At 33.7% G+C, this 16207-nt stretch overlaps 1 protein-coding gene across 3 annotated transcripts in view; it reads right to left on the bottom strand.

The window, feature by feature from the left end:
* Positions 1-7215: 7215 nt before the first annotated feature.
* LOC149776773 (uncharacterized) overlaps positions 7216-16207 on the bottom strand; it is a 154382-nt gene continuing 145390 nt past the window's right edge. For all 3 annotated transcript variants that reach the window (XM_089941448.1, XM_089941449.1, XM_089941450.1), the window contains exons 6-8: positions 14392-14457; positions 10657-10732; positions 7216-9554 (exon numbers count right to left, since the gene is read on the bottom strand). In XM_089941448.1, coding sequence (XP_089797574.1) covers positions 8735-9554; positions 10657-10732; positions 14392-14457 — 962 coding nt within the window. In that variant the 3' untranslated portion in view covers positions 7216-8734. The remainder of the gene's footprint in view (positions 9555-10656; positions 10733-14391; positions 14458-16207) is intronic.

The raw sequence follows: 16207 nt of genomic DNA, 5'->3' as shown, positions 1-16207 counted from the left end.
ACTGTACCTAATATGTGTCTGACACGGTTGTGCCAAATGAAATCAATGGCGTTGAGACAGGTACTGTGATGCTCTTTGCCTTATCGGATTTAAGTTTACATAATGTAAATAATACTGGCTCTGCAATGATATCCTCCGAGTGTTAATTAAGCTTTGCTTTCTTCTCCATTGTCACCCAGCATGTAATTAAAGTTGAATAGATAGCAGATAGATTTAACTCATTCAGCGTCTTTGTGAGAAATATCTTCTAGAACTGAAATAATAATAAACATATCACACGAAATCTCTTATAGAGGATACTATCAGGTTGTATTGGCTCTAAAATAGACAACCCATGCGTAAGCGCTGAAGAACACTTCTTTCTGTGTCTCTCTTTTATCACAACACCGTCTATATAGAACGTCATGGTAAATGTAAGGATTGGTGGTAGTGAGGACATTTGCAAACACACACACACACACACACACACACTTTTTGCAGTACTCATCTGCTATGATCTAACTCTCGAATCCAAGACTCTTTAGCTGTGTGAGACGATTATTTTATTCGCAAGTTGGCGAATTTGTATCCGTCCCCAAAACGTTGAGGATATGTATTTTATCATACACAGACAATCTAGGTGTTATTATTACAGTCATGCCTCTTTATGTAATATAGTAATATATAATAATTATCCAAAGTGAGTCAGTAGATAGGCGAATAAAAACCCACATTAGCTAGCGTACATATACAGCCCACCCACCCACACCTCCCCACACACCTGCACTACATGCTGCTCCAAACTCAAGGCGGCATCGTCCTGTGGACTAATTATTCAGTGAGCACTTTGTAATTCTCTACGTCTTTACTCCTTTGATTGATATTCTTTCACATACATTTGTAGTCGTGGCATATCCAGTCATATAGTGTTTGTCTTTCAATGTCTGCCCATCCTTTGAACAATTTCGCTACAAAGTTCTTCTTACACCATTCAGATGACGGGATTGAGTCATTCGATGTAATTTGTATTCTGGGATGAATTTGTTATTTGTGTTTCACTTGAATCCGGACAAAATAATGATATGTGTGTTAACGTAGTTTTTCTATGACCGTTCTGAATTAACTATTTAAATGTATCCATGACGACGACGAATTCAGACGAATCTTAAATCACTTGACCACATGTACGACAGCGTTATCATTCGAGATGTCATTTGATGTCAAACTCGTCATTCATTTGTTGTGCCCTGTCAGTCTTATCTATGATTTTGGAAGCCAATATTTTCACAGGTCTGCTATATTAAATTTATACTTGGGATTTCAAACTATCATGGCCAATACAACGTTGCAAGCGATATTGATTTTCAGCCTGATACTTGTGTTGCGATTCGTTCAACATAGACTAGCATAGTATTAAACGTCTTCTCTCAGGATACATCTGTTTCAAACTATTTAAATTTGTCAGAATGAATGACTACTGGCGTCTGAAATTTCTAGATGTAATTTTGCTCACTGATTAGCATGGAAAGCAGCATATATGTTGGAGGCCTATTTACGCTCTCGGACAGCCTTTACTCTCTTGTCTATCATGTTAATTAGTACAACTAGTGGTCATTGTGCAACGGGATCACGTCATACGTCTTAATTTCGAAATCCCTAGAATGTACCTGCCCTTACATTGCTCTCATCGTGTGGACTTACACATAACGTATGACATCGCAGTAGCTTCATTTGTGGCTCCTCCTCAGAACAGGACGATCATTTTATGATACTCGGTCATATTTGGTATTTATGGAATAGTATTTTGTGGCGGCACCTAAGCAAAATATTAACTATGTAGTGCCAGCACAAGGAAAAGTTCAAAACTGTAAAACCAAATCGCAAAAATATTAAGGAAGATAAACCCTCCCAAGTAAGCGTAAACATTAACAACACAAAAATAATAATATGAAGATTATACAAGTTTATGCACTTTTACTCTAGCTATATATAAAGAGAAACCTGACATAACATAGTTACCCTCTTCCGGTAACTACAGCGTTGTTAGTTGAGAGAGAGAGAGAGAGAGAGAGAGAGAGAGAGAGAGAGACTAGTATGTTAATGTAAGAATATTAGTGTTTGTTTGCAAGCGTGACAATATCATTGTATCTCTATAGTGGCCCAAACGTGATCTTAAAGTTTCATCCACGCCACCCAATAAAGCACTATATATAATGCCAAATTCCTATTTCAGCCTCTTACATAGTGGCTCAAATACCATGCTAATTTCCTAATTTCAGCACACTGTCTCAAACGTAACGTTACATTTCTAATCAGAACATAGTGTCAAAAACATAATGTTAAATTCACAATCTATCTAGATATCTGTAGTACCTCAATTTGTAGAATGCTGGACGCATAATCCAAGATATGCGAATTCTGTACTATACCAGGTCTCATGATAATGGTCTCTTCGGTGTGTTGCTGGGAGAGGCATTTCTATTACATGATATAGCTAAATAACGTGCTGAAATTAGTGCTAAAAACAACTAACCAACGACCCTGTAACGACAAATGTCTTAAAGGAACTATAAATGATCACTGCACACGCTGAGGTAACGAATATAAATATACCCTAATAATTCAAGGCAAGCCAAATATTAAATCAAAATTGAACGATATAGCATATGCTTTACTCAGTAAACTTTACATTACATTATTTCCTACAGGGACATTTTTTTATAAATTAACTGGTCAAGTTAATGTCATTCGTAATGATACAATTAGATTTAAAAAGTAGGCCACTAAAACTGCGAGAGTTCTGAAAATAGGGAATGATTCTAAAACGAGTAATATACGGCAATGTTCTTGATATATCGAAATAAAATGAGCTAAAGAAGTTGCTGAAATTTTAAGATTTTGAATCTTGAGATAAAACCATAAATAAATATTCCTTAGGTCTTGTAAAAAGAATGAATCTCTCTGGCAATTTGTCAGAAATAAAACTTCACAACAATCTGGCGTTGGCGGAAGGAAAGAATACTTGAAATCTTTATAATATACATCTCTTCATCGCGAAGTATTGAATAAAAATTTGTATCATGTAGAAACCCATACAGTGACTATTTCTTACAGCTGATTATCGACATGCAATATAATTATAACAGACAAAATGGTTTAATACCAAGAAAAAACTATGCTCAGTAAAATCAAGAAACCTTGATAACTAGCTTAGCAAGTATAAAGTAGAGCTTGGCGGTAGCATGTCAATTAAGAAGTATACAGTCTCCAAGTTGATCATTTAAAGACATGTCTTTCTCATAGACCTGACAAGTGGTGCTATAACATTGTTATTCCTGGAATACTTCGATAACATGATGACGTTATTGATCAGCGTGCTGGATATCGCAGTTTCTTGTCAACCTAAATTACCATAACATGGCATAACGCACGTATTAACTAACCACGTTATCTCATGTAGAGAACATAATTATAAATTCTCCTTACACGTTTCCCTGTACATGAAGAAAACAACTTTATACCTGATTTCAGCACACATTCCTTTATGGCCAGTAATAATATTAGATGGGCACATTGATTAGCTTAGTGGCTATAGATCTTTATTTAATTTGCTTTTATCTCCATTAGTGGTTCTCTCATTGTGAAACGTACAGAACGAAAGCACGCGATAAAATTGGGCTTAATATGAGGTAGCCAGTAAAGATAATAATTACATTTTCTGGAACTATGCTGGCTAGAGAAGAACTAGAAACAAGCTCGACGCTGATTGCAAACAAAATAAAATATACCCTACAGATACTGATCGTGATTTGTAATTGTAAAGTAAAACACAATCAAATAATTATTTTTATAGTACAAAGTATCACTTCAACATTTGGCAAAATCGAAACTTTGGTATTAAATAAAGAATCTTTACGAGTCATCGATCATCTCTGCTACATGAAAACGACATTCGTTTAAACTAGGAATTTTGTAATTAAAGCAAAAGAATAAATTCAAACCACTTACACACACGCAAAGGTCATATTTCGAATGTTAGTTTGCACCTAACGTACTGTGTTATTCATTTTGCCTTTACCGTTGTTATTTTTAATTGAAAAAAAGATATAATCAAGATTAAAATCGAAAATAATATAATCAAGATTGTAATTAGTAATAATTCGTTCCAGATATGAAGAGAACCATTTTATATGCGCCCTGAATCTGCACAGCATATATTGCACTAAGTTGTCAGCATAGTTAGGGACTCTGCATAATCCCTGACTTAGTTGTAAGGGTGCAAAGGATGGTTTTTATGTGCAAATGAATGCCTCATTCGCTGGACTAGTATAACAAATAATATATAAAAAATACACAACTGAAGTCAGTAAGGTCCATATTTCTAGATACCTACATTAAAGCAAGGCATAAGAATACTATTCACTTGACCAAAGGAGTTAATGGCAGTTCATAGCAAAATAAGTGTATGCACCCCAATCCCAAATTTATAACTGCATTTGTTGCATCCGAAGGTCTTTTCTGACAGCATGTGATACGCACAGTGCAAACGTAAGCCTCCTTCTAGGTGATAATTTTGCAAAACATTGTACAATGTGAAAATTTCACACCACATCCTTATGTTAAGAAATTTGACAAGGGTCAATATACGAAACTCTACCCTGCCACCTAATTATTAGAGTGTTTAGTGTCGGGTTTAGTTCAAAAACGCATCTTTCTGAAGTCCACAGTCTCGCCAACATATTGAAGAGCACTGTTTCTGCCTATCAAAAGATAGATTGCATTTTCGCTATAACACAAATTTAATGTTGGTGCCAAAGCTTACTCACTCATGTAGCTTAGCTCAGAAGGTTTCTGGCTCTGGCATATGATTGCAAAGAACGTATCGTTTGTCTTTTGCATGTATTTCTAACCTGACTATGTGGTCGCATTTGACGTGATGCTAAACTATTCCATGCGATCTTTACGATTCTTAGATCTGCTCAGTTGGAAAAAATTTTATGCACGCCCTTTAGACTTTCAGAAGATTTGACTTAATACCCGTATGTTCAGAGTTATATGTTTTACAGAAGATGCATTTGAGCGGTACGTTAAACAAATAGAATTTATCCGTTTGTGCTTTTACCTAGAAATATTGGTTCTTTACAATTCCCTGTTCTAACGACAACTCTGTTGACGTTTCTTCTCTTTTAACTTCTATTGTTTTAGTTACTTCTTGAATTCTCCTGGTTTTGTATTTTAAGTCATCCGGTTCTAAGAGATGAACGTTATACGAAGGCATAACACATACAGAAGGTGTTTGATTATACGATTTAAACAGGAGCTGCATGGAAAGGTACACTTACAAAAGTCGTGTCTAACGTACTTTGCAATATGTAATTTTTGTCAAGTTTTTAAATGCTATAAAGCCCCGCTTAACTGAAAATGTACAATCAATAAAAGAAAAGAACAGAATATCCAGTATCTTTCATTTACGACCAAATACAATTAACCATCTGATGAACGTTATCTTAATCACAAGTTGACATATTGTTTCAAGCTCTCCGAAGGTGCCGATTCCAGTATGTTGCAATTTTACTTTAATGTTGACGCTGCACGTGCAGAAATATTGATGGTGATGCACAAATTTTGAATTGCAGTTTTCCAACACCTTTTGGGGTGTGTGGGGTGGAGGTGGTTTCTTAGTCTGTGAATCGAGAGTGTAGTGTACAATTAGACATGTTTGTACCCAAACGTTCGGCCACCAGAGTAGGCCAGATGTAAAACTTATTTGATCATTTATGAAAACTGTATAGGTCTGACTTGACATTCTGATCTTAAACATCCAGACCCAAACTTCCATTCCAGAATGAGTAGCATTTTGAACTAACTTAGCATGTTTTCAAATGTATGGTTTTTCTGCTTCAACTGTTGTTGCTGTTGATGTTATTGTCATTACTACAAAGACGTAATTTCATGACACCTTTTGATACAAAACAAGAGGGTCAGACATTAACCTCTAATGAAGTTAAAACTCTGAATCAAAAAGAATACCAGCCGCAACTACTCGTCCATTCCTACGGTCACATAAATAACCAAGGTGATAAGAATAGTTTGCGGTTTCCATTTTTTGCATTGGAAATTCGACATGAACAATCTATATGATTTTTGTGTAAATTTCTGCACCATCACGTATATTTTTGTTTTGCAGAAATGCCAAAGTATTCCACACGGTTATCTTTCTATAAATGCCCTAAAATTAGTTGCTAGACAGTAATAAGCTGATATATGCACACAATCGAGTTTTATTGTTTTGTTTTCTAAATGTTTTACATGAAACCTAAAAGTAGCAACCTACAATAGCTAGAACATATAAGATGTTCAAACATGCATACGCTTTATATGAGAATATGCCATCAGCAACGAATAACTTTGTCTATAACATTTCAATGCGGAACCATTTGTCTTCTTTGAACTAGAGAAAATGGATCATTTGTGACAGATGTTGCAACCTAATAGTTCGCATGATTAATTTCCAAAAACGGATTGCTCTCCGTAAGATAACATTCAAGTAATGCGTTGTTGCCACTCTGGTAGACGAGATGTGTGTTTTTTCGCTTCGATCAATTTCGCAAGACAAAGTAGCCGATAATAACTTACTTTTATTTCCGGCGGCCGGCAATAATTGACAAGTAGACGCACACTACGTGACGGTAACGATGACAGGTTGAATCGATTTCCTGTCTTAATAATAGTTTTGTCTGCGACAGCACGTGGATGGGGAAAAGAACTTTGCTAGTAGAGGTTTTTTTTAGCAAAAAACTATGGTAGAAACCCTTGAAATTGTAAAACTATGTTGATGTTACACTTTGTTTTGATATTTATTGATCATTTTCCAGTAACGGAAAAGAGTTCAGATTGGTTTTTTATAATATACTCATAAATATTTATAACCTCAATTAACGAAGTTATGAATAAATTTATCATACATTCTTTATTTGACTACTGCCTACTGAAACGCACTATTAGACAAGTTCAGGCTTTAATCAGTCGCGCAAGAGACAAGTATCATTGAGAGATCAAAGCAATAGCTTCCGAAACGGACATGCATATGAACGTAATGTTATTTTAATTTTGTTGCCAACTATACCTACCTAACGACTGTAGCGTTATTTTTTGTAACCATTGCGACAGAAGCATAAATGAGAGCTACTTCCCTAAGCCATCGACATCTTCAGAAAAAGCAACTGAAACCACAAGAACAAAATATAGTTTTATTTTTGAGACAGGTGCAAGGTTAGATTTAATATTTGAAAACTTGGGAAATGAAACTAGAAGTGGTGGGTTAAAAGTACAAGAACATTTGGGATCAAAATATTTGTGTCAACACTACTGGAGACTGCTCCATAATTTGATTTGTTATAGATATGTATATGTATTTTGTTCATGCATGCAAACATAACTATTCACGTGTTAATTTGTTAAATAAATTAATAGAGATTATTAGCAATAAGTGGGAACATCACTATTGGCGTTATTTGTCAAATAAATCAATACAGATTAATAGCGATAAATGGAAACATCACTATAGGCGCAAAACATAGAAACATTAGAACAATGAGATTTTAATGTAATACATTTGTACGAATCAAATCGTCGACATGGGTTTACAATAGTAAATATTACAAACTCAAAGGTTATGGGTGAAATAACATTTCGCAAACAATTCATTTTACACAAAGAGCCAATCACTGTAAGAGGTTCATTAACAAGTTGGTGATTTGGAATAATCGACATTGAATTTGAATTATGTGAATGTATTGCCTCTGTTAGATTAGTCACTTAGCATGTGTCCCTTAAGTGCAAATTTTGTTGCAAATCTAGCAAATGAAATTCCAGGTAGCATATATGCTAGTGTGAAACGTTATAAACTGCAAGCTGCACAGATCCAGACTTGTCGTCGCAGATACGCCACTTGATCCGGGTCAAGAACGTTCGTTAAGCCTAAACAATGGAATGATACACATAGACCCTGATATGTTGCGACAACAGTTCATGTATATTTTCCTTGCAGTTAGACACGACTTATATGCCATTATATACGGTAGATAGTAGTTATGTCTCCTTTGGCGGGACATAATGACCATTATTATGAAGTGGATTACGCAAAACTGTGTGATGAATATTCTATACTGTACAGACGCCATCATATTTTACAATAAATGTCTCATGCACACTTTATTCTTACAAGACAGTGTAATACAACCGCTTTTCAAATCAGTTTTATGGTAGTACTAATATGTGACTTTCTGCGTGTAAACCCCATTGTATAAAGAGCACATCATTAAAATATTGACCACTTTGCTGCGAGAAGCACATAGTTTTGTGAACTACGAATCCCGTGCCGACAATCTACTGTAAATTAGGATCATTATATTCTCATAGAAATTAATTATAAAAAAACAGACTCATGATGCATCAATTATTCTACGAAATCTGTTCAAACGGCAGTTTACAACATACAACAGACTGAGTGCTGGTTTAGTTTAAATGCGATATAAAGTAAGGTAAGAAAAATGAATTATTAGTCAAGTCGTATAACTCCGGTGCTGAATTAATTTACTGAAGCGTTAGTTCTTTCAACCATATGGCCTGTGCGTTATCGTATGCCGAGAACTATTATAATTTTGTTACATTAGGAATCGGCTTAGCTTAGAGTGAAAAGAAACTTAGAGTTTCATGTAAACCCTTCTCTGACCAAGTTTATATTTGTGTCTTTTCAAAAATATGGTTCGTCATAGTCATGGCCCCTAAAGTAATGTCTTGGTTGTGCATTATGTTGTATTGATTCTCCTTTACTGTAACCTGAAAATGGTTGGGGAGGAGGTGGAAGGTTTTTGTGTAATAAACAATCGTGTTGAGGAATCAAATGTATGGTGGTTTGCTTTGAACAATGTGGGTCTGGCACTGGACTAACACTTGCTACTGGACGTGTGTGATGTTGCACATGGCTGCCCCCATTATTATCCCTTCCAGTCTTACTCCTAGCAGGTTTCATAACACATGCATAATCGTCGTTGTTTATTTTATAGTGTCGCAAACAGTTTCTAATATCTTGAAGAGGGCCTCCGCGGTAATCGTCCGAGACTGGAACATACGTCTTTGCGCATGACTCTGGAGATCCATTTAAAGAATTCATTTCAATTTCCTTTACTTCATTTTGCGGATAAGCTTGATTTGTACCAGTGTGATAAGTATATTGATGAACATCTGTATCGGCGCCATCTTCCCGGAGGAAGGAGGAGACTCCAGTGTGTTCATAGTATGGGCTGTGTCTATTGTAGTGTGGAGAAGTAAATTTCCCTGGCCTTTCATACATGACATTAGTTTTGAATAAAGTCTCGTCTGTCATAGCACTTGACTCCATTTTTAGCTCGAAACGAGGCTCAACCTCGTTTTCATCGCGGCGCCTGGATTCAATGGCTTGCAGAAGTTCGTCCGAGAGGGTTGTAAGTCGAGTTCCATGTTTTTCATCTAGAGAGGAATTCGTGTTACTTTGTGACTGGAAATTTGCTTTATTCTTCCCGTACGTTTTATACCTAAAACAATTAAAGAAGCACAATTATCGCAGTCAACAAGTATGTCATTTGTTTATACAAATGTGTGGAAAATGTAAACGATGCATCATAATGCTTATTGTTGAAAACGTTGGCAAAAGTTTAACAACGAGCAATATAAAAATCATTTTTATTGTTCAAACGAGGTTTTTGTACAGCATGTTCCGCGAATACTTAAAATAATTAAGTAAACGAGTTTTAAGAAACGTTGTGGCAGTGAGGATTATCAATAATTTTCAAAGCAATGAATAATATACGATAAACATAAAATATAATATTTTTAATGAGGATTTTCGGATTCATATTACTATAAACATTACTTTCGATAATTCATAGGAAACCTCTCAGTAATTATTGATTCTGGATAAAATTTATATGACCTTCAATACGTTTATTGAGAATAACACCCACACCAACACACGTACAGACATACACACATTTCATTTCTATTGTTTTCATAAAAGTCAGTATTCACTTGATGGAAAAGACCAGCTATCATTTGTACTTTCCATGGGAATCATACTTTAAACAAAACTGACAGCCACAATATACCATCTTTCATCGCATTGTATGTACATGTGAAAATAGTACCTGTCTTATTCCAACGATAGACCCCTCTTTAGTTGCCATAATAAATAATAATGCAGCTAACGAAAAGAACTAATTGAAACATAAAACTTGACTTATAAAAGACATGATTTTATATTAATAGTGTGTGTTGAATGTCTTTAAAATCCACAGTGTGTGTGTGTGTGCAAAATAAGTAGAAAAAGCACAAACAAAACATTAACTAAATTAACTAAGCGTCTACAAAATTTGTGGGCAGCATATCAGCGTATTTGCCACGCTAACAATCCTCACCCCTTTATATATATATATATATATATATATATATATATATATATATATATATATATATATATATATATATATATATATATATATATGTATGTATGTATATATATCTATATATACATATATATACATGCATATATATATATATATATATATATATATATATATATATATATATATATATATATATATATCTGTCACACAACACACACACACACACATGATATACCTGTAACAAACATATGCCAAGGAAATGACGAGTCCCATTATGAGCAGTCCAAGAAATATGTTCGCAACCACAACACCTAAAATAAGTAAATTAGATCGAGATTTGTTTTCGAAATATCCTTAATTTGCAAATACAATAATTAGTCCAGAATTAAAAATTACAAAATACAAAATACTCGCCGTTGAGATTTTTAATTCTATTTGATTGAATATACTATGTCTGTTTTAAGATGTTCGTATTACCCCAATTAGGTATAAATATATTTAACGACTGTCACCTCTGCATATTCATTCCTCACAATTTAGTAAACGTATACCGTCTGGCACTCTTGTAAATTTGTACAGCAAAAACAAGTTTTATCTTGTATCATGTATAATATCTTTTGGAAGTATGTGCCCAAGTTAGATACATAAACAAGCCTGCATTGTATATTCCAAATTCCTCACCATGAGTAAGTAATTAAAACATCATAAAATAATAATGAATGATTGGTACATAGTTTCGATGGTAAAACCACTACTCATGATGTTGTTTCAAAATATGGTTGGCTAAGACGTAATGCCCTTGAGAACAACATAAATCTTGAACATTTTAAAAGTTTCGTTTAAGTAAGTTGTAAGACGTACACTGTTACTGACATTTCTTTCCGGGTTCTTTCTAATACTTAAATCGATCACAATGCAAATTAACTTGCAAGGAAAAAAGGAACAAATTATTTCCTCAATAGCAATTGAGTTATACCTAAACCTTCAATATGGTCTTTGCTGCGTTCACCAATCGCGCGTCAAGATAGAGCCAGGATTGCGGTGCGAATCCTAGCGTGGGCAATATTTACCTTCTGAAGCGTGCAGATGAGAAGTATGAAAACCAATAATCCGCTGAAGCTACATCGATCGTTATTGTTAAATATTTTGTTTTAGTTTACCAAGAAAATATATCTTTGGAGTTCTCTTTAAGGCAGTCATGTGACTCTTCTCATTTTCAGTAGACCCCGCCTATTAGTTCATAATTAACTATTAATACAATCTTTCTTACATCACAATGCAATCTTTCTTACATCACTGTGTTTATAAATACTTATATTAAATCCACTATACCAAAGCATTAATTTCAAACTTGTATTCTACTTTAATGTTTTATTATTGTGACATTTTCTCATGTTGCGTTCAAGATACAAATTATACAGATAAGCATCAAAACTACATTATAGACATCTCAAAACTTAGTAATGGATCTTCTCTTTCAAGACGTAGTTTGAAAAAAAAGAATGAATCGTTTCATTTTATTTGATCCAATCGTTTCGTGTTGGAATAATATCGATATGTTCTTCGGTATTATTTACACTTGGAAGACCTACATATTACCATCATTTACGTAAAGACGTTGTGGCAATTCTTTCTTTATTATAGTCCTTAATTTTAGTCTACGATTCCTTCTCTCTGAGTTACAGCAAAACTTGATAAACGACAGCCTTTTAGCGCTGTCCGATATTTATGATAAATCGTCTTGATGACTTAGAGGACAACTGGATCTGAGAGTACAAGAATGCAAATGATTTAGATGGTCACTGTTTGTGCACATCATACGGAACCTTGCCCCTATGAATCTGCAACCCTTTGATTCCTACACTGTTAAATGGCACAAGGGCGCTAACTGGTGAAAACTGTCTAAACTGGCATAATTTATCACGGAGAGCGTTACATTTCATATTGCCTACGTGTTATTAACGCCTTTACCGTCAAGATACGAAAATTGCTTTTTGAGGAAAGTACCAATCAGCGAACCCAGGTTTAGAAGCAATATTTGATCTGGGCGAAGTTTTCGCCATTAATATCAGATTAGCAGTTAGCCTGAATTAAATGAGTTCCTACAGTATCAGGTGTGGACAGTACAGTAATAATAATAATAATAGCTGGACTGTTTAATATGCCTAAAAACATCACACCGAAAAAGAATCATCTAGAGCAATGACTGCAAAACTCCAAATGTCATCAATGAACAGTTGCGACACAAATGTTTTCTACAAAGACATCTATCTATTTACTTATCTCTCTCTCTCTCTCTCTCTCTCTCTCTCTCTCTCTCTCTCTATATATATATATATATATATATATATATATATATATATATATATATATATATATTTATATATATATATACATATCTGTCAGTCTGTCTGTATATATATATATAACTTTACATCTGTCTATCTATCTATCTATATATATACCTATCTATTTATATCTATATTTATCGATCGATCTATCTATCTATCTATTTATATTTCTGTCTATCTCTCCATCTATATATATCTATATACCTTTCTTTCTATTTGTCTGTCTGTATATATATATATATATATATATAACTTTACATCTATCTATCTACTTATCTATCTATCTATCTATCTATCTATCTATCTATCTATATATATATATATATATATATATATATATATATATATATATATATATATATATATATATATATATCTGTCTGTCTGTATATATATATATATATATATATATATATAACGTTATGTCTCTCTATCTATTTATCTATCTATCTATATATATATATATATATATGTCTATCTGTTTATCTGTATATATATGTATCTATCTATCTGTCTGTCTGTATGTCTGTCTGCCTGTATATCTAACTTTATATCTGTATGTATATATATATATATATATATATATATATATATATATATATATATATATATATATATATATATATGTATGTATGTATATCGATCTAACTATCAATCTGTATATCAATCTATCTATCTATCTGTATGTATATCTTTATATATGCATGTCTGTCTGTCCATCCATATATGTGTGTGTGTGTGTGTGTGTGTGTGTGTGTGTACTTTTCATATATTGCATTTAAAGGAAATATATTTAATTCCTTTTATCTTTACCTCCCAATATGAAATGTAATAATGCAATGAAAATAACATATTTGGCATAATATTGGTCTTCAGTGATTAACTTTGAAAACCATTAGCAATAACCGGAAATATGTTAGCAGGTCTAAAAATACGATGTCATATTTACTTGAAATGACCATTGCTAGAAATACTATCTTTGCTTGGGACGATTGAGAAAGGTAAACTCATCTGAAGATTTTAAACACTAAGTAAAGAACAAATTTTCACTTTTGTACACTACTTATATTCGTTTTCCAAAATATATACCAACTGTACTTGCTTATAAGTCTAGTCCCTGTAGAAAAACCATAAAACCTGATATGCCGCATAATGTACCGGCAGATCAGAGTTTGGACTGGTTTGTTGTACTGGTTACTTATATCAAACTATATTTATATTCACCCAAGTATGCAGATTCATTACAAGACTGTAGATCTGGGTCATAATATTTGTAGTTGGACGTCATTTAGACGTGATTGCCGATGTTAGATATAATTTAAAGGCATATACACATTCAAATTCTGTATCACCAGTATTTGCTTTATTTCAAATAAAAATCAATGTAAAATTAACATATATGGTAGCGGCTTTAATAATATGATATGTTTCTGTATAAGCAAAAGAGTCATGTTAAAGATACGTGTTATCTGCAATAGATTTAATACGTTGTATATATTATCAAACTACCTCAATCCATCCGGTTACTGAACATAACAAGTTCAGAGCAAATAAAAAAGATAAAAAAGAAAGAAGAAAAAACAGAAATGAAAGGGAATTAATACAACAAGAATACATACGCAAGATTGTCACCTGTCGCCACGGGTCTCCCTTATCTTGATCAGAGTTAGCAGCAACCGGCTTCACTAGAAAGATCGTGATCGATGAAATGTTGATTGATGAATATATATATATATATATATATATATATATATATATATATATATATATATATATATATATATATATATCTGTGTGTGTGTGTGTGTGTGTGTGTGTGTGTGTGTGTTCGATTAAGCTAGGTTTTCGCAAATATGAATTTTCGTCCTGTCTTGGGTAATCATTGCCACACAAGTTCAATCAGTTTGTCAGATTTGTAAACATTGGTATACGATCTTTGCAGGCATAATTATCAAATTCTTTCTTCTATAATTCCAATTGTTTGATTATTTGAAGGAGTATATGTTCAAATGTCGATTGTCCCCCGCCCCAACACACTCACACAAAGGATTCTTCAATATATGTATGCAATGATTTTTCTCCTTTAAAAATCAATCATTCTATATTAACGGTCTCCGTCAGCAAAGCATCTGAACTAAGGCACATGCCTGGGTAATAAAGCCTTGACTTTCCTTAAAAACAACAAACCAATAAAATAAAAAATAGAACAAATATGGCATATTTATAAGGTCTAAACAAATGAATAGAATACAAGATAATGAAATAATAAGTAATAATCATAATTGTTATTTAATGGCATACATACATGCCTTAAAACAAACTCTTTTGTAGGATGCAATGATTTCAGGTAAGTCTATTTTCAACCATTGTCTGTGTTAGAAAGCGTGTTTTAACCTTAAGTGCCCTTTGGTAATTTTCCGGGTCTTTGTCTCGCAAAGAAGAATACTAATCTATCACATCTTGTTTTGGGATTAAGTAACTAAAATAAGTTGCAAGGTTAAGTCAGTTTCATTTATACGTTTGTGGGATTGTCGAGAGCTTGTTTTATTGGTCTTCTTTAGCTCATTGAGTTTCATAATTCGGAGTTGAAGGATTTCGTTTCACTGGTGAAAATGATGTTAAAGATGGATAAATTCTGTGCTAAATAGATTGTTTGTGTGGATGCATATATATATATATATATATATATATATATATATATATATATATATATATGTGTGTGTGTGTGTGTGTGTGTGTGTGTGTGTGTGTGTGTGTGTGTGTGTGTACATATGTGTCCAAAGCGTAAAAGTCGGTTCCGATGTCCTAGGTGGCTGAGTTGTCTAAGACATTCACTTTGTCAGATCACTAACACATCTGACCTCTGACAGAGTGAGTTCGAGACATGGCTCGACCTACATCGGTATGTGAGAAAGCTTGCTCATACATCACTGTGGGTCGGAGGTTCTACCGCCGTTTTTCAGCATTTGATAGTCTATGCATGGAGCAGCACAGGGGGCCGACCGACCTAAAGCACACCAGCCATGGCTGAAGAAAATGACGCAGCAAAAAGGTACATGGAACCGCTGAAGTGACCAACGAACAGTAACATAAACTATATGCGACACATTTTGTTGTTATTTTATGTGCAATTTGTTTATATTTGATATAAGCAACATAAAGGGGTTAATGGACATAAGGTCTTCACTTACTTGGTCAACTGAGTCGTCACTTACTTGATCATTTTATAATGTATCTCGCATGTAATCTTGTTTATTTGCATTTTTTTATCACCTGAAGCATTTGTTATCATGAAGTATCTTTTCAACGCACGATATTTTCTCCCCCACAATATACACCTAACTGAGTTCTTCTCTTACCACCAACTCGACAAACCAGACAAGGTTTTGGGCCGGTATTTCCACGTCGAACACTGTAAATAAAGCGCACAATAAT

Source organism: Sinohyriopsis cumingii, chromosome 18, assembly GCF_028554795.1.
Source record: "Sinohyriopsis cumingii isolate HCF-2022 chromosome 18, ASM2855479v2, whole genome shotgun sequence".
In the NCBI taxonomy this organism is placed as follows: Eukaryota; Metazoa; Mollusca; class Bivalvia; order Unionida; family Unionidae; genus Sinohyriopsis; species Sinohyriopsis cumingii.
The sequence above is the reverse complement of the archived record's forward strand: the minus strand, read 5'-3'. Positions and strand labels throughout refer to the sequence as shown.